The sequence below is a fragment of the Magnolia sinica genome, chromosome 3, assembly GCF_029962835.1.
Source record: "Magnolia sinica isolate HGM2019 chromosome 3, MsV1, whole genome shotgun sequence".
NCBI lineage: Eukaryota > Viridiplantae > Streptophyta > Magnoliopsida > Magnoliales > Magnoliaceae > Magnolia > Magnolia sinica.
In genome coordinates, this window is record NC_080575.1 from 110033458 (window position 1) to 110058650 (window position 25193).

Here is a 25193-nt window from a genome sequence, read left to right on the forward strand (position 1 = left end):
GACCGTCGTAGATTCCCCTTGTTGAATGCTTGACTTTATATAGGATGTGGAATTATTGTGCTTGTTTCTAAATTATTATGATCTAATTCCTAAGATCTTGCACGTCATATCTAATTTTCATGTCCTGCATCAAGGCCAATTAAGGAAGAAGGGGCAGGAATTAAGCCGTTGGGGTATATGAATGCCGCGTTGTTGGGAAAATGTATTTGGAGGGTTGGAGTGGAGAAAGGGAACCTATGGAGGGAAGTGGTGGCTACGAACTATGGCACTCATGAGTGTGGTTGGTTCATTAAGTCTTCCTCTCTGTACCGAGCCTCTGTGATTTGGAAAGTAGTTGCGTTCACTGAGCATATTGTGCGTAGGGGCATGTCCTTTGCTATTGGAAAGGGACTTCATGTTTGCTTTTGGCTGGATGTTTGGTGTGCTGACCAAGCGCTTCAAGTTATGTTTCCAAGAATTGCTCGTTTGGCTCCTGACTGATTCGTCATAGTAGCGGATTGTTATTCAGTTATGGGGAACTCGATAGTTTGGGCACCTCTATGTCGCTAGGATTTATTAGATGCAGAGGTTAATGAGTTCTCTAGTCTCCTTAAGAAACTAGCGAACGTCAAGTTTGATGGGTAAGAAGCATATTTTATTGTTTGGGCCAGAAATGCTTCTGGGAAGTTTTTCGGGAAGTCGCTCTTTGGATTGGTTTTAGATCCAATGCATTGCCTCCCCCTTCATCCATTCCATCTTTTTTTTTTTTTTTTTTTTTGGGGGGGGGGGGGCGTTGTCAAAGAATTCTTACTATTGATAATTTGCAGAGGAGGGCTATGATCCTCCCTAATACTTGTTTGTTGTGCGTGAATAGTGAGGAGATGATCGACCACTTCTTCATCCATTGCCCCTTCGCCCAGAAAGTGTGGAACTATTTCTTCTTTTTTTATTCCTGATGGAGTGGGTAATGTTGGTGATGGTAGAAGATCTCCTTTGGGCTTGGCATGGTGGAGTAGGGAAGTCTGGAAAAGCGGCAGGGTGACTGCTAATTATGGCAATGTTTTGGGCGATTTAGGGGGCTAGGAATGGATGTTGTTTTAGAAATGATTGGGCAAGGCAGACAAGGTTATTAGAAAAGTTACTCTTCTTATGGAGTGTTGGCCTTTTAATGTAAAGACCATTGTGGTCACTCATCCGGTTCTTTTTCTTTTTTTTTTTTGGGTGTTGTATTCTTTGTTCGCTCTTTGCGAGTTTTAATTTAGTTCTCTCTATAAAAAAATGATGGGAGTAGCTGAATTGAGGATGTTGAGATTGATGAATGGCAAGACGAGAAAGGATATAATTAGAAATGAATGCATTTGAGGAAACTTGGGAGTAGCACCAATAGGTTGTAAGATGAGGGTAATTAGACTTGGATGGTTTGGCCATGTGCAACGAGACCAAACACTACACCGGTTAAGTGAGTCGATTCAAGTTGAAGGCTCTAAAAGGGAAGGGGGAATGCCCAAAAGGAGTAACTATTAAACGAGTTCACCTCATGCATACTCCTGCAGAAGACAATGTATTTTAGGGCATCTCATTCCTTTGGTTCTCAAGTGCACCATACTTGTAATATATAGATAGAATTGTTCTTATCTTGTACTTAATAGTTATTTGGACGTATTGTATTTCCTAAAGATAGATAATCTCTTTTCTATACGAGTCCCTCTTGAGTCAATGTGATGCATTCAGATCATCCTCTCAATTCTTCCATCTCTCTCTTTGTTCTTGCATTTTATAACACAGCTCTTAAGCATCCATTGTGGAGAATAGCTAGGGAAGATGAAATGACAACATTGGAGAAAAATCAGTCCTGGAAGAAGACTATATTACCCGAAGGAAATGTCTTGTTGGCTTCAGATGGGTGTTCTTTCTCAAACATCATCCTGTTGGAAGTATTGCTCATTACATAGTCAGGATGATAGCTAAAGGCTCAAATCAATGGCGTAAACAACTTGGAAACAGCTAAAGGCTAAACACAGATAAATGGCGTCAACTACTCGAAAACGTTTGCTGTGGCTGCGAAGCTTAACTCCATCCACATCCTCCTTTTTATCTCTGCTAACATAAATTGGCCTCTCTACCAACCTGATATTAAAAATGCTTTCTCCATGGTTATCTTCTTGAAGAAGTCTATATGCATCCTCATCCTAAATTTACTCATGAGGGGGAAGATCCCCCTCATTTGTCACCTAAAATAGGCTCTTTATGGGTTGTGCTAATCGCCGGTAGTCTGGGTTGACAAATTTAGCACCACTCTCCACAACTTCAGTTTTTCTCAGTCTAGTTCTGACCACTCTGTTTGTCAAAACTCAAGGTGAACTCTTTCAACTGTATAACCCAGCTCCACACATGCCTTCACATGTTATAACATGGCTTATGCATGAGGGATCCAAGTCACCTATTACGTGGGCCCTAGTTTGTAGATTCTCTGGTCTGGGAATAAGGCTATTCAGCTCATCTGGTGAGGTACATGTGTACATTGAATATGGACCAATTGGGAGCTTCTTTTTAACCATTAGTTTGTTTTTGCATTATGGCCCTCTTGATGTGCAAACCTCAGTAATGTAGTTTCATCATTAGTGCAGACATGTCCGCCTGGCACTTTATGCTGTTTAAGTTGCATAGGGTCTACAGTGTGCGAGACTTAATCCTTTCACTAAAGCAGTTTAATTTGGAGTTTTTTTCATGACATGCATCAAAGCATAAAAGAGATTGTGCAGGAGAATTTGAAACTGTGATTTCTATTTAGGTTTAAGAGTTGTCTTCCTGAGGAAAGTTCGTGTAAAACCAGCCATAACTGCTGGTATTTTTTAGATTGTTTTCTTGTGGAGATCCATGTAATTTTATATCAAAGAAAATGTGCCATAGATTGGACAGGAAGCAGTTTGTTTTCCTGCAAAGCTAAACTTGTACCAAAAAGAAAAAAGAACTCTGTTCCTATGAATTGGTCCCAAAATTTTAGAAATACGTGAAAAAAATATCTTTTAAGAGTAGAATGCTTCTTTGTAGTTGGGGATTTTGTTAATTATGTCTTGTTGGGGTGTTGAGATGTTAGAAGTGGTTAATTTTTTGCTACTCTGAAACTTCAGGCACCAAAAGCATCAAGGGCAAGTATGCTTAAAGAATCTGGAGAATCTTCTGGGAATCACGCTCCAAGCAGTCATTGGCAGATCGTTATTGAAAACCTGAAAAGCAGTCATTGGCAGATCGTTATTGAAAACCTAAATACTCTTCTCAAAACAATGCAAGAAAACTTTGTAATGATATTTCTTTTCATCTGTTGAACTGAGTGAAATCACTCCATATATGCACAGATTGACTTGTGCTTATCCTTGTTTCAGGTGCCTTCGATTCTTATACAGCATATCTTTACTCAGATTTTCTCATATATCAATGTGCATCTCTTTAACAGGTAGACAGCTATCTTATTGTGATATATCTTTAGTCTCTACTAAAAGGATAACTGCTGATATTAGAGAACTATATAATGCTGCTGCAGCCTTCTCCTGCGTCGTGACTGTTGCACCTTCAGCAATGGAGAATATGTGAAATCTGGGTTAGGTGAATTAGAGCAATGGTGTGCGCAAGAAGAAGTACTTATCTTGCATGTGAACTTTATTTAGCCTCCTAATGAGATCTTGCTGATCTATGGTTACACCAGAACATTTCTTGTTTGTATCTGACCATTTCTTGCACTGCAGCATGCAAGCTCCTGTTGGGATGAACTTAAGCACATTAGGCAAGCTGTAGGATTATTGGTACGCAGATTTTGATCTCTACTAATTTGAATGTGCTTTTTTTTTTTTTTTTGTCTGATGAATTTGTGCACACTGTTTGTAATGGTTAAGGCACACAAGCAGATAAGTAACAGTTAATGCAATTTTGGATAAACTATGATTTATAAGAAAACGTTATTTGCTGGTTTGTGTATTTGCTCTGGATAATAGGGATTTGACCAATTGGCTAGCTGATTTTTCAACCATTTCTCGAGTGAAACAATCTTGACAAATAAATTCACAACCACATATGTAGAAAGAAATGGTTAAGGCAGATTTTTCCCCTTTTAAATGTTAATGGGTAAGTCAGATTGTATCATCTTTCATTTATAGGAAAACACTTATTGTTGCCCCTGGTTCAAGATATGACCAGATCAATTCACAAGTTGTTTAGGCTACCCCGTCTAAAGCGAAGCTGTATTTTTTTTTTTTTTCAGATTCACAGATCACAGTGCAGATAGGTAACAGTTAAGGCAGATCTGGATCTACTATGGTTTTGTACAAAAACTTGTTTGTTGGTTTATATCTTTGACGTAGGAGAGATAAACAAAGATGTTTCTAGTAGAATTAGAACAGTTTTGGATGAAGTGGAGATACCTCTTGGGGGCAGTGTGATTACTGTTTGGCAATAAAAATTAAGTGAAAATTTTATAAGATAGCTAATAGATTGGTTATGTTGTTTGGAATGGTGGTGGACAAGTGGCAAGATAAGTAAATGCTAGCCATGGCTGATGCGGCTGATTTTCTGAACTGTGCAGTGCACTAAGAAATCTGCTGGGCTAGAAATAGATCGACTGAGATCCACCACCTTGGTCACCATGATCTCTAGCCAAACTGTCATGTTGTCCAGCACCATGGAAGAAATCACAACTGCCAACTTGGCTGTCCAGCTAAGCACTGATATTGGAGCCATTACAAACACCAAACCAACCACCACTATTGCGGGCACCACCATGGTCACGTCGAGCAAGAAGCACTGGAGGCTTCAATAATTCGATGTAGAGCACTGTTGGAGACTTTGCTTGAGAATAGTAGCAGGTAGTTTGGCAAAGGTAAATGTCAATGGATGCGATAGATGAGAGTCAATAAACAACTATTCCCATTTCTAATTTGTTTACATGAGAGATGAAATTCAATAGCTGCAGTCAGATTACAGATACTCTTGATGTTGCACAAGTTACTCATAAAAGGAGGAAGTGCTGTGACAAGGATACTAAAGCTGTTGATTCAAATAGAGCATGTGTGCTTGATATTAGTGAGTAAAGGTGGTCTTAGGACGAAGTACATGTAATTTGGTTAGATCAATTGTCCAAGTACTTCCTCAGTATGAGTGGCATTGATACATGATAATATATTGATCCACATAATGCCACTTTTGATACAGAGAGGAGTTAGGCAAGCGGTACGGAGGTAGAAGAGAGCCCCAATAATTTCCTTGAGTCCCTATGGGTGAAGGAGAGGAAGAGATAGAGTAAGATGATAAAATAAAATAGAGGAAGTAGATAACATAGAAGAGGTGGTAGTAGGAAAATCAGAGGGAGAAGAGGGAGAAAACGTTTGAGAAGATGCTATATCATATATATTTTTAAAAATAGTATGAAAGAATGAATTTTTATTTTATTTTTTAATTCTTAAAAAACAGGCCTAGGGCTTCAAAAGAAGAAAAAAGGAAAAATGATTTTCAATTCGAAGAGAAGGGGAGGGATGGATTTGAGAAAAAGATGAAGATGAATGGATTTTCTTTTTTCAAGAAAAGAAGGTTTGATGTTAGTGTTGTTGTTTTGTTGGAATTGATGAGAGTGTGAATGCTTCCACGTGAGTGGTCACTTTCACTTCTGCTTTCAATTGTGCAAATGGGGTGTAGAATTGACTCACATGTTAAATGTTTGATTTTTGGAGTTGCCACTAGCCAAATAAAGGTTAGAATCTATGGCTGGCTAGACACCGTAGAATCACTTACGGGTCATAGAACTTGAGATTCCTCAACTCAGTGACTCTTGCAGTTGATATGCGACCGTCAATTCTAAGGGCCTCGTTAACAGAAGAGGATGGGTTTAGGCACTCTCTTCTACCCGCACAACATGCTTTCTCCACTCTATGGGATTTTATGATTTTTAGGGGGATTTAGTAGAATTTCAACATTATATATCTAACCATATTTCGTATAACCCACAAGGGGCTGGGCAAGGAAAAATAAAAGGATCCTAGCGTTATTGCATAGAGTCAAATGACTATAGTTTGGCAAAATAAAATGAAAATGCAGGAAGTAAAATGAAATGCAATCATGGCCTTACTACGTGGAATTTAAGACCCCAGATAGGCGAATGTAATAAAGAAAAAGAGATGTAACAAGAAGGAAAATAAAAATGCAAATTGATGATGCAAATATATTAGGAATGCGTGGAGTGGAATGCGATCTGGGCTTGATTGACATGTGAGAAAGAAAATGGGATATTAGACACCCTTTTTGTTCAAAAGGGATGGTAAGATATCTCCAATTCCAACCCTACTCTTTGGCTTTCCTGGCTTCTTTAATGAATTGTTTTTCCAAGAGCCTCCTGAGTCGGAGAGGACCTTAGCGTCGATCAGGAATCTCTGAAGTCTTCAGAGAAGAGGACCCACCTGGCTCGACTCGACTCAACTCGAACTTGGCTACGCTCGACTCGAATATATTATATTATATTATATATATATATATATTATATTTAAAAATAAACAAGTTAAAATTAAAAACTAAAAAAAAAATAAATCTTACCCTACCTGGTCGTCCGTCCCTTCCCTTCCCCAACCTGCCGCGCCCAAGTTCCTCTCTCTCTCTCTCTCTCTCTCTCTCTCTCTCTCTTGAGTTCGACTCAGTGTACGCCCGACTCAGCGTCTGTCCGACTCGTCTCAACCGTACGACCTGCACTTGGCTACTCGCCCAAGCTCTCTCTCTCTCTCTCTCTCTCAGCACCCACAACAAGGTACCTCTATGGCTCTCTCTCTCTCTATATATATATATATATCATTGAATATTTTATTTGGGGGTTGGGTTAGGTATGTTGGGTGCGGGTTGGGGGCTAGGTTGAGTCAGGTGTGAGTGTTGGGTTGGGTTGGGTTTGGTGCTGGGTTGAGTCGGGTTGGGTGTGGGTGTGGGTGCTGGCCAAGGTGTTCTGTAATGGTAACGGTGGCCGTAACAACTACCATTGTTACCTTTATGATACGGGACGTAACGCTTGTTACGGCCCCCGTAATGGCCGTTACGGTCTCTCTTTTTTTTTTATTGAAAAAAAATCCTTAAAAACCTATATTTGCCCCCCGTAATGTTGATTAAAAAGTATGGAAAACATGTATCTGCTCCATAACAGACAATTACGGGACTATTATGGCCTTTATATGGGACGTATCGTGCCGTTGACGGCAATTACGGGTCATTTTTTCCATAACGACTGTTACGGCCCCATAACACGTAACGGTTGCCACTGTTACATTTACATAACGGCCTTTACGGCACACCATGGTGTTGCCAGATGGGTTGGGTGTGGGTTTAGTCAGGTGTGGGTGTTGGGTCGAGTTGGGTGTCAGTGCTGGCAGATGGGTTGGGTCGGGTTCGGTGTTGGAAGATGGGTTGGGTCATGTTGGGTGTGGGAGCAGGCTCGACTCGAGGTAAGCTCGCCTCAATTCAATCCACTAGCTCGCCTGGAGCTTACCTCGAAAGTTTTGGCAAACAAGCCAAGCTCCAATGTTAAGCTCGAGGAGAGCATGGACGAGTCAAGCCAAGCTTGGCCCACCTCAGCTCAACTCGACTCGACGTACAACCCTAATCAACATATGTGCATCGAGAGTGTCCGCGAGTCGTGATTTTGAATGGTTAGAGCTCCTGCGCATTTTACGACCTTACAAGGATAGCACACTTGAATTTGGAAGGGTAATTCTTGATGTTGCACAATCCCCTAAGATCACTTGTAGGATTGGTTGTTGTAATGGCCAGTTGCCTTCGCTTTTTGCGGCTTTATAGATTTCCCACTTTCGTTGCTTCTCTTCATCATGATGGCTAAAGCCCTTACTAAAATGTTGGATAAAGGTATCTCCTTGGCCTTTATAAATGGATTCAAGGTGGATAGGGAAGATTTCAAGTGTCTAACCTTTAGTAGGGGTGCACATCGAACCGGTAGAACTGTGGAACAGGACCGGAACCGTTGGATCGGTCTGGTTTGGTCCAGTTCTAGACAACACCGGTTCCGGTTCCAGTTCCAAAATTTCAAGAACCGTTGGATATGGATCGGTTCTGGTTTAGGGCCCTATAGAATAGAACTGAACCGAACCATGAACCGAACCGTTGATCCGAACTATGAACCGGTTTAGGTTACCTTGTTTGCATACATGCATTTCAGGTCTAGCTTTTGATTCTATTAACTAAACCAGATGTTATTGGCACAGGTATTTAACTGAATGATAAGGAATGTAAATAGCTATGAATAGGACATTTCAGTGAATGAAATTTGCAACAGTTTCCAGAACTGAGTTCCAGACGATGAATTCAATCCTTTCACCATGAGTATACTTGATTTTCCATTCGTGCATGCCACCCAAAAACCAAGATGTATTTATCTCTTTTTAAAATTGAAAACCTCAGTTTCCTTTTGAGAGGGCTCTGGTTCACAAACTATGTTTTGCAATAGTAACTTAATGCAATGTTCTCATGGTTATATCTCGAGAAAAGCTCATTTCTTGGAAATTCTAAACTTTTTCTGTTGGTTTTCATTACTTTCAGCATCTCCACCAAGCATCAAGGTAGCATTTGCATTAGATATTGTCTTCCATAATACATTAGAATATATGCACTTCAAACCTGTATGCATTTATCTTATATCAAACTGTCCATATTGTGGAGCTGCACTTTGGATGGGTCATAACCCAAAAACCATACTGAACATATGATTCTAATTGGTCCATTTGTTGACATCCCTATGACGGATAATTATAGGTTAGGATTGTCTAATCAATCTGATCTTGGGGTCATGCCCATCTGTAGTCGCCCCATTGTTTGGATGATTTGGACTGAGTTGCATACATTCAATGTGTGCTCTGGCCGAGTGAATGTGTATGAATCTCTGGGTGTGTATCAAATATCTCAAACATTTGAGCGAGAAGGTGTGCTAGGCCGAGTGAATATGAATTGTCTCCTTCTATGAACATTATCTAAAACTTCTCAGGGATCATTTGGCATCTGGGCTAGATGTACGGTGGATATAAATGGGCTGGATTTTTAAAAGCCCAGAACCGTGGAACCGAACCATTTTTCACGGTCCAGTTCCGGTTCGGTTCTAGGGTGCTAACGGTCCAGTTCCGGTTCCAAAAATCGTAAAACAGTTAGGTACGGTTTGGTTCCGGTTTCACCCCAGAACCGGACCGAATTGACCCGTGTGCACCCCTAACCTTTAATTCGCTGACGACACTATTATTTTGTAATGCAAATGAGTCTCACGTGGACAATCTGAGGAAAGGTTATTTGCTTTTTTGAAGCAGTCTTGAGTTTAAAGGTGAACTCTCCAAATGCGATATGTTAGTCATCGATTTACCTAAGGAGGCAGTAAAGAATCTGGCAGTAGTGTTTGGTTGTAGGGTGGGTGCATTCCCATCTAGGTATTTAGGTTTGCCACTATGTATTGGGAAGCCCACTAAACACCTTTGTGATCAGGTTGTTGAAAGGTTTGTATTAGAGAGCAATTTAGGATAATTCTGAGTTTAGGGTTTTCTCCCACACCCTCTTTCTCTAATTTATATCAATAAACTAATAAGAAATAACATGTGGTAGTCCATAAGACACCAAAGTCCAACGTTCTCATTTCAACACCCCCCCTCGAGCTGGAGTATAGATATCTATCATGCGCAGCTTGAAGCATAGTGAAGGAAAGTGTACGTATGGCCTTAGTAAGAATATCTGCAACCTATGATTTGGACTGTTGTAGGGACATGTGATGGCCTAACCCTAGATGCATGTATAATCAAGTTGAAGAGATTCAAATAATAAAATTAATCAAGTAACTGTTTTCAATCAAAGGGATTAAGCAAATATCAACACAGAGATGAAATCATTCCGTCATGATCATGCCCCTTAGTATAAAATCACCTAAACAGTAAAAAATGGAGGACCTAGGAATATGAGAATATCCCAGATCTAGCATAAGCCAGTCTACAGTCAAGTTTGATTCTTCTTACTAGCCATCCCTCTTTTCCGTTCAAACTAAAAGGGAACATCCAGAGAGGAACGAAAGAGATGAAGAAGAGGTGGGTTCTAGATGAAAGAGAATACGGATTCTAGGGCATCAAAGAAAAGAAGACGGTTAATTCTTACCTTTTCCTGCACCTCGAATATCTAGAAAGAAAGACAATCTGAAACCGGGGTGGAATCCTCAACACCCAAGGGCCAATTCTGAAACCGTAATCTCTTTGGTAAAAAAGGAAGAAAGCATACGAATTCTCATTCATTCACTAGTAAATTAGGGTTTCTCACAGTGTATATATAAGCCACAGAAAAAACAAAAAGTGCACTAATGCCCCTTAAAACAAGGAAAATAACAAAAAGACGCCTAAAACTAAGACACCAGCGTGATAGGGTATGAAATCACCCCATAGGAATGCGGTTAGTGTGCGATCGTGTCGCTCCTGCACCTGTAGCGCGTTAGAAAATGGATCTGATGGACCCGGCGTCCATCCACATCAACTTATCCGCTCCGGTACTCTATCGGCGACGCCTCCTCTAGTACACTCTAAAGGGTGCACCACTGATGTCCGCATCATGGACTGAATGTAGGCTATGGTAATCTCCTTGGAAGCAATCTTTTCTCAAATAAAATGGTACTAAACGTCGATATGCTTAGTCCTCTCATGGAAAACTGGATTATTTACGATGTGGGTTGCTACTTGATTATCAGAATAAAGCATCATAGGATCACCCAAAAACAACTAGAGTTCATTTAATAAAGACTTGAGCCACAACAGCTCGCAAACTGCATGTCCCATGGCTCTATACACAGCCTCTGTGCTGGAACCAGCCATCGCATTCTACTTCTTAGTCTTCCAAGTGACCAAATTTCCCCCAATGAAAGTACAGTATCCTGAAGTGGACTGCCTATCTGTAATAAAACATGCCCAATCAACATCTGGAAATGCCTCTATTTGACGGTGACCGTTGCTCGATATAAGATCCCTTGGCTAGGTGCTTTCTTCAACTATCTAAGAATGCTAAGAACTACCATCCAATGTGGAACTCTTGGCTGGTGCATGTATCTACTCACAATGCTGACAATGAATGCAATATCTAGTCGAGTGACCATGAGATATATCAACTTGCCAACCATCCTTCTAAGTTCTATATCTACCTGCGTCACCAAACAATTCTCCTTAATCATCCAATAACTTCTCAGGTCTCCATAGGCGTATCAGCTGGTCTTCGTTCAAGCATGTCAGTTTCCTTTACAAATCAATAACATTTCCTCTTAGAAAGGTTATTGTCTAACTTTGATCTGGCAACCTCAATGCCCAAAAAATAGCAAAGCAACCCTAGATCTTTGGTCTGAAAATTCTTTTGGAGATGCTTTTTGAGCTCTGAGATGCCAAATGTGTCACTCCCTGTAATGACAATATCATTGACATATACAACTAATGTTATCATACCCTTATCACTTTGCTTCATAAAGGTTGAGTGATCAACCTTACTCCGATAGAAACCATAAGTCAGCAACACCTTACTGAACTTGTCAAACCACGCCCTTGGATACTTATTTAGACTGTAAATGGCTTTCCGAAGTCTGCATACTTTTCTAGTCTCCCCCTGACCAACAAAACTAGGTGGTTGTTCTATGTAGACTTCTTCAGCTAAGTCGTCATGAAGGAATGCATTCTTAACATCCAGTTGATAAAAAGGCTAGTTTTTGGTAGGCACAATAGAATCAATACTCGAACAGAATTGAGTTTTGCTACAGGAGAAAATGTCTCCTCATAATCAAGTCTTTGGGTCTGGGTGTAACCCTTGGCAACCAAGCGTGCGTTCAACCGCTCAACGGATCCATTTGGGTGATACCTAATGGTGTAAACCCATCTGCACGAAACAACCCTTTTTTTTCAGCAGGAAAATCTGCCAACTCCCATGTACGAGTCTGATACATAGCAGCCGTCTCATTCTCCATAGCCTTACGCCAACGACGTTATGCCAATGCATCATGGTAATTTGAGGGCATGATGCCTTTGACAAAGATAAAGTAGGAATGGAAGAACCTAAGCAATGGTAAGAAATGAAATGAGAGTTGTGATGGTGGGTGCAAGATTTAATACATTTCCTGAACGCAATAGAGAGATGCAGATCAATCGGAATAGAGGATGGACCCACAGGTGAAGAGGAAGATTGAAGGTTGCCTGAATTAGGAGGTACAACAACATCTCCAACATATTTTGGTTGTACAGTAGCAGAGTCGGTAGGTCTAGAAAGATTAACCATTGGGCAAGGGACTACAAAAGAAATGTCCATGGAGGGTGACTCCCCCTTACCTTTGGCAGTGGTGAAATAGAGAGTCCTTAAAGAACGTGACATCGACACTCACATATATAAAATGAACAATGGAGGCAAAACACCTATACCCTTTCTGTATACGAGAGTATCCAAGAAACACACGTTACTGCTCTAGCATCAAGTTTGTCATTGCTAGGTCCAAACTTATGAATAAAGGAAATGCACCCAAATACATGAGTAGGTAATGGAAAAGGTTCTAAGTCAGGAAACGTGGTAGAATGAGTTTTTCCATTCAACACTACGGACGACAAACGATTAATGTGGTGATAAGATGTGAGAATGACATTACCCCATAAATGTTTAGGAACATGCATATGGGTGAGTAAGGATCTGGCCACTTCCAACAAGTTTTGATTTTTCCTTTCAGCCACTCCATTTTGTTGCGGGGTGTGGGTACATGAAGTCTGGTGTAAAATGCCAGATGACACCAAATAGCCTTGGAATGAAGTAGACAAATATTCCAGTACATTATCAAACCGAAAAATAAAAATAAAAAATAAAAAATTGATATATTAGTGTAATATTGATTTTAAATCTCACGATGAAACAATAAAAAAATATAAAAAAAAACTTCAGACTGATCTTTCATAAGATACACCCAAGTCATGCGCGAGTAATCATCAATAAAAGTAATAAAATATTGAAAATCATTAAAACTTGGGATCCGCATGGGACCCCACGCATTTGAGTGCACCAAATAAAAAGGGACATAACACCTAATATCATGTCTTGGAAGAAAAGATAAACTGCGGTGTTTTGCCAATTGACATGTGTCACAATTGATTGAAGTAATTGAAGATAATGAAGGGACTAAAAGTTTTAGAGATTCCAATGAAGGGTGACCTAACTGACTATGCCATTGTAAAGGCGATGCGTTAGTATGAAGCATAACACCAGAAATTCCTAGATCAAAGTAGTAAAGTCCACGTGATTCACGACCCCCACCAATCGTCCTCCTCATCTGCAGGTCTTGAAATAAATAATGAGAATGATAGAATGCCACAAAACAATTTAAGAATTTTGTTAATTGGGTCACAGATATAAGATTAAGTGGTAAGTCAGGTACATAAAGAACCAAAGATAAGGACAAGGCAAAACTAGGACGAGCAACACCTTTACCTTGGACCTTAGATAAGGATCCATTAGCAAGGGTAACAGAGGAACACGATGGTGAGGTGGTTAGACCGTGGCTCCTGAATCAATCACCCAAGGGGTGGTACTAGAGGACGCAACAAGAGCATTACCTGTGTCAGCTAGAATAACAATGGAGGAAGATGGAATTGTCACCGCCATATGCCTACCCATCATCCTCTTATAAACATCGCGAGGAACTGTGATGGTGAGTGAATCTCCTGCAGAAGTAGGGCTAGAAGTATCAATAGATGGTCCACCGTTTGAATACATCGCTTGGTTAGCCATTGGAGGTCGACAATGAAGAAGCCAGCATCTATCAACGGTGTGATTCGTCCTCTTGCGATGAGTGTAGAAGCGTCACTATCCAATAAGGTCGGAAGAGAAACTACATCCACGACCACATCCAACACCACATCCCCCTCGTCTTCCCTCCCGACCACCTCGACATCTAGAAGCTGTCACAAAAGCTGAGGTTTCTCCAAAGCTAGCAGGAGAAGTAGTAGACGGAGGAGAAACACGAAGGACAAGAGCAAAGACATCAGTCAATGAAGGAATGCCACCACTCCCTAACATCTTGAGATATATCGGGCTCATGATATGGGCGCAAGGTCCCAAGAAATAGGGCTACACCAAGCTCTTGTCTAAATTGTCTCTGCTAGGCAATATCATTAGTGTATGGATGCGCATAATCCACTCATTGAACAATCCTTTGAACCAGGCACAATGCTCATGAAGATTATCTCCCTATTTCATATTATAAATTTTCTAAAAAAACTTCATAGAGGCGATTCATGTTCTTCTCAATTGAGTATAACTAGTGCAGATTCTCCCATACTTCTTGAGTCGTCTCATGACACATGACTGTGGTATGCACTGTCTCATCCATACTCCCATATAACCATTTCCTAACTTGTGCATCATCCTCACTACACTGATGATAGGAAGAAGAGTCCTCAGAATGACTACCATTTGTCAAGCATTTAATTGTCCATTTAGATTTCAAGAAAAGCTTAACAAAACACGCCTAGGGGAGGAAATTAGACACTCCTTTCAGTTTAACTGAAGTTATTTGTGGAACCTCATATTTCACATCAAGTTTCACATTAACACTGGTACTACCCATGATGTAGAAATCACATAAGAAATGTGTGACAACACTTGGAAAGAGATTTGGCTGTAATGAGATTCCACAACAGTAGATCAAAAAATAGATGTACACACCTGAAAAGGGCTAATATAACGCTGGAGACTTTTTTTTAATAAAAAGAATACCTAGGGGTTGGGGTGCGCGAGCGGTTCGCAACAGGGGAAGAGAGCAGGTGTAATGTCTTGAATTTTCACTATTTTGGATTGCCAAAAATCTTTATATATATATATATATATATATATATATATAGCCTATGTCGTCACTTACTGACCCTTGATGGTTGAGGTGAGCCTATACATAGGTGATACCAATAAAGAACGGCACAAATTCGATTAATCAACCATAGGAAGCTAATGAATCTGCCCAATCACTTAAGCATCGAGTTTAGCTTCATGATGTGTTCACATAGGGCCCAAATCTAGCCGGCCTATCACTGAATAATCAAGATGACCACAACTAAATTAAAGACATACCTAAAGCCGAGACAACTATGGGTCAGATCTTAATTAATAAACCAAATCAACCCAGTTACTCATTTAGCCTAAGAACCAATGGTCGAGTGATTATGCCCGATTCGCCATTTTTACTAATTACGAATAAGCCACACTGTGAACGTAGTTAATCCAAACCCTAATCATTGCGCATAAGAATTCTTGATACCTAATTTATTCCAGAAATGCCTTGATTATCCAAACGAGCTCTAGACCGCTCGTTAGTGTGCCACTAGTTCCAAAACTATAGAATAATGTCCGTCTCACTGGGCTTGACGTCCATTGCGGGTGGCGAATCAAGAAAGTACCCAGAACTGTGCAACTTGGGCCAGAGGCCGAGTGCTTGAAATGAGCAAATACCCAAGGCTGAAACGTGAAACTTAAGTGAAATGAACCTCCCACTCTTTCGTGAAGTTGTGACTTTCCGACCGTTAGATCGCGACCAAACTCGAGGTATGAGTTAAAGTTATTTCCCTGCTCATATCCATATAACTGTGGCCCCGATCGAACACTGATAGTCGTCGATCGCAAGTAGGGTCCCTGCGGTCGATCAAGACATCTGATCTCCACCAAAATTCGACTGATTGCTCATCCTACGATGGGGCACCTGCCCCATGGCGCGGATGAACCAATAGGCCCCTGAAGGAGCCCTCTGGGCCAAAACCTAGCCCACTAGGGGCATGCATGTTAGGAAAAGGGCCCCCTTGGGCCATTTAGACGTAAAATCCAGACAACTTAAGGCCTAAAATTTCACTTTCTCACTCTCATCCGAATTTCTAATTGCAAGGGAGTGAGGGAGAGGGGAGAAGAGAAGGTGCCTCCGTTGGAGCCCGTAACCACGCCCTTCTGTAGAAAGCGGCTCAGCGACGATAGAGAGGTAATCCCTTAACCCCCTTTTGAATTTGAGCTTTGCGAGCTGTCGCGTGTACCCTTACGAGCTAACCTATTCGATGCAGGGTGTCGATCCACCAATTGCTCGGTCGATATCCTAGGTGTGGCACAAGAGAATCGTTGGATTTCCCCTAGGTGCAGACCATTACCTTTAGGTTACCAATTATCAAACCTGTGTCGTAATTAATGATTGTGTAGTGAAATTTGGAACTACATGCTAAACGATGAGTAATTCTTAGGTGTAATATCCTCTATGAATTGTGAATTTTGCCTAGAATAGTTGATCATTGATTGCATGCTAGAATAGACTGTTTTTGCTGAAATTTTCATGCCCATATGCTCCACATTTTCCCCTTGTTATATGTGCGTAATTATCTGGTTGTTGTAAATTGTGCGATGATTGAATAATGCACTACATGCCTAATTGTTTGCCCATATCAGACAATATCCTGAATTACGGATGAGTTTGGTTGCCTATTCCTGAATAAAATTGATTGTGGCATGCTATAGAATTGTAGTCTATTAGTAATTGGGTTGACCAGTAAATCGGAAAAATTCACAAGGGCAGCCCTGTTGGATCGACTGCCCTGGGCCAATCTGACTAATTCAGGCCGAAGACGGACAACCGACAGTAGTTGGACTACATGGGATGCTTGCACCCAGTGTCGATTGCGCCATAGTTCGCCTAAGTTAGTTGAATTAGTCCGCTAGTTGACCAACCATGTGTGTTCACCATGTATGATCACACCTATTTGAACCTGAGACACCCCACACCCCTGGAATGCCTACTTACAACCGCTATGATATGATCCACAAGTCTCGTGAGCTGGTGGTATGGGACATTATGCTCGAGCTATCGGCCTACGCTAGGGTGACAAGTCTCCTCGTAGTGACCGCGAGCAACCCAGTTTACAAACCCGCCTTTCGTATGAGTTCAGCTGGGAGTGACGAACCTAGACAGATCAAGGATCGCAGGCACGAGGCCGCTACAGCCGCGTTGGGCCTCGCGATCGAATTAGGGCATTGATTTCATGGGAGTGCCTCAGTTTCCCCGATCTTGTTGGACAAACGGACATAACTAAACACAAGGCTAACATGATCACTATCCCATTGCATTAGTTAGGTTGGCGACTCGGCAGTCGAGGTCGCATTGAAGGAGTGTTGGTCATATGCAAATGTATAGATGGAGTCGCTTGAGGGAGTGTTAGATGGCGATGGCATGCATCATATCATAATACCATGTATGTGCATTAACAAAAGTATCTAGGGACTGTACGCTTAAATTGCTTTTCATTAATTGTGCATGTGGATTTGATAGCTTGTGTAACTTGATGTTAATACAACCACTGAGTTGATCACTCACTCCCACTCTGGGACGGTGTTTTAAAACACCAACCAGACCCAATCTTAAATACAGGTATCACAGAGTCCGACGTGCTGGATGAGGCATCTATAGACTCGGAGGAGGAGCTCTCGTATTTCCAGCTCCTGGGCAGGCCACTGTAGGTCGCCTTACGGGCAGCAATGAAATTTTGGGCCGATACGTTTCGTATTTTAGAACTACATGTATTTTTGCTGGGATGTAGTCTCGTACACTGGATATATACATTTTCTTGTTAATTGTATTTTGAGTTAAATTCTGCGTTTAATCTAGGGTACATCACAGTCCATTGTAAATATCTTGAATGCTCACATACTAAGTAAAACAAACTATAGAACCCGCCTCCACAAAGCATAAGTGACACCTGGGATATCGGGAGTCGAGCATTACTCGGCCCCTGAAATCCAGGGCGTTATAGCAAGGGTGCTGGCAGTGGTGCTGGGCGAAGGTGGCAGCGCTCGAAGGCAAGGACAGAGATCTCAGGGGCGGTAGTAGCACTTGAGGGTGGCTGCGCTTAAGGAGAGGGCGGAGATCGCGACGCGATCGGGACAAGGTTGGGGCTGGGGCTGGGTTTGGGGCGACAACATGATGCATCGTTGGTGAGGGTAGGGATGGGTTTATGCCGATGAGTATGGGTTCGCGATTGGGGTATGTGGTAGGGGTTGGGTGCGCAAGGAAAGGGGGCCGGGTGCAGCTAGGGTTTGCAGTAAGAGTTGGGGTCGAGGTGCGCAGGGAAAAGGGCCAGGGTGCAGCTAGGGTTCATGGAAGGGGTGCACAGGGAAAAAGGTCGGGGTGCGGCTCGGATTGTAACAGAGGGGTTGGCGAAGGGCATGGTTCACAGCGGAGAGGCGGCAGTCGGAGCTGGCAGCAGACGGTGAAGATGGGTTTGCAGCGGATCTAAATGGGGTGTACCAGGATTGAATGGGATTTGGGCAATCGGCAACGACATGTGGCACAACGCCTTTCTCTAATTTATATTAATTTAGAGATTAGGGTTTTCTCCCACACCTTATTTCTCTAATTTACATTAATAATCTAATAGGAAATAACATATGGTAGTCCATAAGACCACCAAAAGTACAATGTTCTCATTTCAATAGTTTAAAAAGAAGTTGTTGTCAAGGAAGCGACATCATCTATCTTTGGGTGGAAGGATAGTCCTAATCAATGCAACCCTCTTGAATCTTCTGCTATATTTCTTCTCTTCATATGCCTTACGAGGGTGATAAAGAAGTTGGAAAAGCTTAGGAGGATTTTCTTATGGAAAGGTGCAGAGGGGAAAAGTAAATTTCATCTTGTGAATTGGGAAGATGTGTGTAGATCGAAGATTGATGGAGGTGCGGGTATCAAGAAGCGAGAAATCATGAACAAGGCACTATTACACATATGTCTATGGAGATATGGATTGGTAAAGGACAAATCTTTGGAAAGAGATTGTTGCTATGAAATATGGGGCCGTTGAAATGGGATGGTGGTCAAAAAAGTCCTTCATGTACAAGGCTATGGGGATATGGAAGGCGGTCGTGGGAATGGAGGGGAGTTTTAAGGAAAGGGTGGGGTTTTCAATAGGCAATGGGAGTAGGGTGAGGTTTTGGGAAGATTTTTTGTTAGGTAGCTTAAGTTTATAGAAAAATATTCTAGTCTGGCATCAATGTCCTAGGATCTAGGAATATTTATAGCTCAATGCTTCTTATGGCTAGGTTCTAACGTTGTTTGGACTCCTCCATATTTGAGGAACTTGCAAGAGGAGGAATTCCTATCGCTTTCGAAGTAGATTTCGAGCATGGTGCTCAATTTGGATCCGGATTTGATGAAGTGGCTTGAGGACAAGTCGGGTCTATTCTCTATTAAATCCTTTTATAGGAAGTTAAGTAGCCCCACATTGGCAAAAGGCTCGGCTCATTTGTCTTTATTTGTTCTTATGACGCTCCCCTAATGATAGCAACTTTTGCATGGTTAGTGGGATGGAATAAGGTGCTCACTATCGATAATCTCTGAAAGAGGGGGTTAATCACTATCAATGTCTACTTGCTTTGTTGGAAGGCTAATGAGTCGGTATATGACCTTATTGTTCATTGCTCATTTGTGAAAGTCTATTTCAAACCTTGTCTTGGTCTTGGCATGGAGGGGTAGGCAATGTTTTAAATATCGAGGATATTAGCCAATATATCCCACGAGATATCTTGTATCCCACCTGTGCGATACGAAATGCACAGGTAGTGTCGATATATCCCACGTATTCGATTCGGTGAGCATTTTCAATTTATGTTCCATGTTTTTGTTGTAAATTACGTTAAACCAGTGTCAAATGGTTCCAAATCTATGATTCTTCATCTTTTCCATGAAAAATCATTGGAACTTCGATTTCGAGATTTGGTGGAGATGGGTTAAGTTGCGGAAATTTGAGAAAAATCTAAATTTCTCATTTTCTCGCAAATCAGTTGCAATCTCTATATCCAAACACAAATTTAAACATGTATGTTACCTGATTTAGTGATTCTTCTTTTGCTTTTGAATGTATTGCTTGGGTTTCCATACATTTCTTACGTTTATAAATTTTATGAATATACTTTGAATATACTTACATCAGTTCAATTGGAAAGCACATTTATTAGGACCCCATACAAAGGAAACCCCTATTACGTGCACTCTCTTTTCTTTTTTCTTTTTTTGTAACGTTTTGATTTCTAAGTTTGTATTGATGTCTTTTTCAACTATCCCCGAAGTTTCATTGAAAAATTCGACCAATTTCCCAATGTACCCATGTTTCCCAACATCAACAATAAATTACGCAATTCAACCAATATATCCCATGCGATAACCGATATGTATCTGTATCCCAAGGGTGTGATACATTACGTGATAACGATATTTAAAACATTGGGGGTAGGCAAGGTAGGTATGAAAATTTGGAGGTTGGCTTTGCTTGCCAATTTGTAGGTGATTTGGTAGGAAAGGAACAACATATGTTCAACAATCTATTGGGGAATATTTTGGGGATATTAAGTAGGGCTAAAAGCAATTTATTGAATGGGTGTCGGTGTCTCCCAACTTGAGTAGATGTTCTCTCTCATGCAATGCTTGGGCTGCATAGTAATTTTTGGCCTTTAGGCTACCTTATCAATAAAACCATTATCTTTCATAATATTCTTTGTTTTCTAGCTTTTGCCTCTTTATTAATAAAATCATTACCTTAGGGGCAATGGCATGACTTTTATAATAAAATTAAGATATTTTTGTTGGATAAAATTATCCTTAGGGGCAATGGCGTGATCTGTTGTAAAATTGTAGTTACCTTCAAAAAGAAGTAATCCATAAGTGATTTTTTTTTTTCTCAAATATAACTACAGGTGATACACCAGAAGTCTACAATTTCCCTTGATGACATCTGCAACAACCTATGCCCCGTAACACTCTCTCTCTCTCTCTCTCTCTCTCTATTTATATTTATATATATATATGGGTGTGAGCAGTCAGTGTGTGTGTTTATTTATGCATGTATGCATCATGTAAGTATTTATGTACGCACACATACATATGTATCTATCCATTTATCGCTCACTCACAGATTCATACTGTCTGCAGATCCTGAGCATCCAGCAGCTTTACAGAGTATGTACAAACTACAGGGATGACAATTATAATACTCAGAGTGTTGATGAAGATGTAAGTCCAAATGACTGAGGATCCTGTCCCAGACAACACGACATTACCTGCGTACTCTTGTTGGATATGTATCACTAACCTGTATCAACGTGGCACCTGTTTAACAATCCCACATGTGCTTATTCTCTTATGGCTGTGTGATATGTGCATGGGCTTATGCTCTTAGCAAAGAGTGTAAACCAAGGTTATCTAGATCGCAGGTCTCTCCAGTGTATGGTACAAGAATGTGTACAGAGTACACTACTTCCTCTAATGCATGGTATGCTAGGGGTAAGATCATGTAGGTCACTTCAATACCTTGACTAAGTATCAGAATGGATTCATGTTGGAAGTTACGGCATAAGTTTGACACCTGCTTCCAACCTGACACAACCCTGGGGACTGGCAATGAGATCACAATACTCCCTCATCACAATGTAATAGACTATTAACGTAGGTTGATTACAATCAATGAGTTACCTTGAAGTAAGTATCTACAACATAGCTTTATATATGAATTGATAGTGTAATCTATATATGAAGCAATGGGTGGTATTATTATAGATCCCGCATGCTTAGTATCATATTATATGCATTCTAGACCATCAATGGAAGTATAGATCTCTACATTCTAAATACAAAAGTTACATTATAACTTAATCAACACTAAGATTATAGAACTAAAATATTGGGTTGGTAAAAATAGCAATCTGGGTAAAAAATGACCCATTATCTGGATAGTGTGATTTGGAATGGAAAACATAGGGGGTTGGCGATTTGGTAACGTTTGTGTAAACCCAGATACTGGGAGGATATGACAGAGTTACATTGTGAGGTGAGCTTTTACAGTAGTAATTAAAAGTATTAGGCATATATATGGGAGATAGTCTTTGCCTAGCTTGATCTGGGTATTGTAGACTTCTCTTTTTGGATGTTAACTTATTTGCTGGGATTATATTTTCCCTTCACAAATAAGAGAAATACGCAGTATTTCTTTTTCTGATTAAAAGAGGGTGTGTCAAAGTCAGCCCCACTACACTTTTTTTTTTTTTTCATTGTTTATTGTTGTGAAGTTTTCATTTTGATTATCAACATGTTGTGAAGTTTTCATTTTGATTATCAAAGCAAAAGGAAAGTGTTTGTCTCCATATAGTAGGGGATATTTGCCATTTTGAATACTGGGGCATCTCATATGCACTAACTGACTAACATTCTACTAAGTTACCTGAGACCCAAAAAAAAAAAAACTTGTTTGGTAAGTTTAAACATGCGAATCCTTTATTATCTCTCCTCAGGTCATTGCCAGCATGAGAATGCTGATGACGGAGGATGCCAACACTGTTGAAGGCAATACCCTTATTCTTGATGACAACACTAGGTAAGAAAATTTGTGCCCCTATTATTGCAATGAATTATAAATGACAAGTGCATGATCTAAATACCTTATATCCAACGTTTCTCAATGCAGCATTCCATTCTCGGTTGATGAGCTATCTACTTCCCTTCAAGAGAAGGACTTCTCGGATGTCAAACCTGCGGCTGAGCTTCTTGAGAATCCAGCCTTCCAATTTTTACAGGAGTGAGGCTGTGAAAGTTTCAAGCATTCTTTCATTCTTTTTTCTCCATGCATCCCCACAACTGCCCTGAGGTAGAAAGAAATCTCGGGCTTTCATGTAAATCCACCCCATTCTTTTTATTCAGGTCCGTAGCTGTAAATTTATTCTTTGCATTTCGATGTGTAAAATCTCCTAGAGATAGCTAAAAGGGTATTACCCTGCTGTTGAGTTTGGTCTTTATATTATCGTCTCCTCCCCATCTTCTTCTTTTAAGTAGTGGGGAAGAGAGACCATTCTTTGTAGATATAAGGCAGCGTTCATTCATTGTAGGGTGGTAGGAGGAGCCATATTAAACACCCCCCCCCCTGTAAAGCAAATTAATTACTGCATCTAACATCTTATTTATAGCATTTTTTCTCTTTCAATTTTTTTTATTTTTTTTATTTTTAACATTGACTAGATTGAGATTGGCTAGAAGACTTGTATTCAATTCTCCTACTGAAGCTGTACAGCAGTTTGTATAACTAGACATTGCTTGCTACTTCTATCTTCAAAGAAGGGTGGTTTCTGCCAGATTTATGTTGATGTTGATGACATGTATTCACTTTCTGCTAAGAACAGTTTATGGAATGAAGCATTTGGAAGCTTCTTGCAAATAGCTCTGTGGGCATACTTGGATGTGCTCGGACCATTTTCTTAAATGTTATGTAGACGTGTATATTTTTTTTATGACTGGTGCTCTCCAATCTTGTCGCTTGGATCTGCCTTATTTGTTGGTGTTGCAATTAGTTGCGAGCTCGATAACAGTTTTAACAGATTCGGAGGTGGCATGCACTTGATGGCATATAGTTTCGCTGTTTTGTTATTGAAGCGATGCTGTAAAGAAGCATTGCAAACAAAGACCATCACAAGATGTAGTTCATGAAGGAAAAGTTTGGGTGCTTTTGGTCCACCTTATAAATGTGGGGTTGATTTGATAAGGATGCCTCCAGATCGGTAAAATATTACGGCCATGTGTGTGGGAATGGGTCTTGATTAACAAACACTGGTTTGTTGCAATAAACCACTGATGACAAGATTCACAGTTGAAATTTTCTTCTGGTGGGCCCTATCCCCAGGCCCCCCACAGTAGTAACAACCCCATCTGATCTACAGGCTTCTATCAGAAGCTAGAAATAGGCAAAAGGTTCGGTGGTAAACATACGGAAGGAAGATGGTTAATGTTGTTAAATCACTGCAAATGGATGGTCTCCATTCATTAACTGTCAGCCACTGGCTTGAAGCTGAGTCGCAGTGAAAAGGACGGGTAAACGAACCCAAGAGTTATATGATGTGTTCTTCCAATCTTATTTGCAAGCGGAAGTAGGACTTACATGAAATTGGGAGTACTGGTGCTCAGTGCTCACCACCTTTCCGTGCATATATATATATATATATAGAGGCATGCTCCCCTGCGCACCTATGCAAGTGTGCACCTTTGCACACGTGTCATGGGTGTCTAATCTGAACGGTCCATGTGATGCGGAATCCCATGAAACCCCCTGCGATAAATTTTCACCCTGATCTAAATTTCTGGTGGGCCATAGCAAAGAGAAATGCAAATCAAGGGAGGAAACTGTTTTCATTTTCCATGGCCCATAAAACTTTTAGATTAAAGTAAAACTTGGTCCCGGGGGGGTTTCACGAGGTGCTGCTTCACATGAACGGTTCAGATTTTGGATCCACATCAAGTATGATGGGTTCTCAAAAAAGTTCGTATGTAGTACGTACGAACCAGTTCGCAGGTGAGCGTTTTCCTATATATATATGTGGAGAGATTAGATAATTGATTGTTGATTACTGATCGGAGAAGGCTGTAGATGATATTGCGTGGGAGAATTGAGGCCTTTGGATTGTTTTATAGTGGACAATGTTGCTATCTGAAGCTTCCATCTCAACCAAAAGAAGGAAAGCCGATTTGAGTCAGCATCAAAGAACCCCTTTAAATGGGGAGTTGTTCTTTTCGGTAATGCTGTCAATGGGCTGCGTCCTGGCCAGGATGAGGTCTGTCAAAACCCCTGCATGCTGCCCTGCGTGGGCGGTAAAGTGTCAAAACCAACAGGCCTGAGCTTGATTATGCATGGCACGCACCTGCCCACCCACTTTTATGCAAGATCTGGGCTGTTCATTTGCTGCCCCCATCATCCATTATATTTGACAAAAAATGCCCTTGTGCACTAAACAGGCTATAGGCTGGGTTGGACGCGGAATACTGACACTGCCAATAGCAAAGGGGCTATTGGACGGTGCTCTGTGGGCCCCACAATGTTGTATGTGTTTTGTCATGAGCAAAAAAAAAAAAAAGGCAGATCCAAGTCTCAGGTGGACGACACCACAGGAAAACAGTGGTAATTGAACACCCACCGTTAATGTTTATTTGCCATCCAACCTGTTGATTAGGTCACAAAGACATGAATGAAGGGAAAAGACAAATATCAGATCCAAAACTTTTGTGAAGTTTTTAATGGTGGACGTTAAATCACTCCTGTTTTCCTGTTGCGTCGTCCACCTGAGACTTGAATCTGCCTATTTTTTGGCTCGTGCCTTAAAATAATGCTCCG

General features: G+C 40.8%; 1 protein-coding gene across 7 annotated transcripts in view; it reads left to right on the top strand.

Annotated features, from left to right (window-relative positions):
* LOC131240681 (myosin-6-like) overlaps positions 1 to 23361 on the top strand; it is an 87700-nt gene extending 64339 nt beyond the window's left edge. For 2 of the 7 annotated variants that reach the window (XM_058239074.1, XM_058239076.1), the window contains 8 exons: positions 3111 to 3278; positions 3363 to 3433; positions 3521 to 3614; positions 3723 to 3779; positions 20743 to 20799; positions 20978 to 21058; positions 22333 to 22415; positions 22506 to 23361. In XM_058239074.1, the coding sequence (XP_058095057.1) occupies positions 3111 to 3278; positions 3363 to 3433; positions 3521 to 3614; positions 3723 to 3779; positions 20743 to 20799; positions 20978 to 21058; positions 22333 to 22415; positions 22506 to 22620 (726 nt within the window). In that variant the 3' untranslated portion in view covers positions 22621 to 23361. The remainder of the gene's footprint in view (positions 1 to 3110; positions 3279 to 3362; positions 3434 to 3520; positions 3615 to 3722; positions 3780 to 20742; positions 20800 to 20977; positions 21059 to 22332; positions 22416 to 22505) is intronic. The other 5 variants (XM_058239070.1, XM_058239072.1, XM_058239075.1 and 2 more) reach the window with 5 other exon arrangements.
* The last annotated feature ends 1832 nt before the right edge of the window (positions 23362 to 25193 follow it).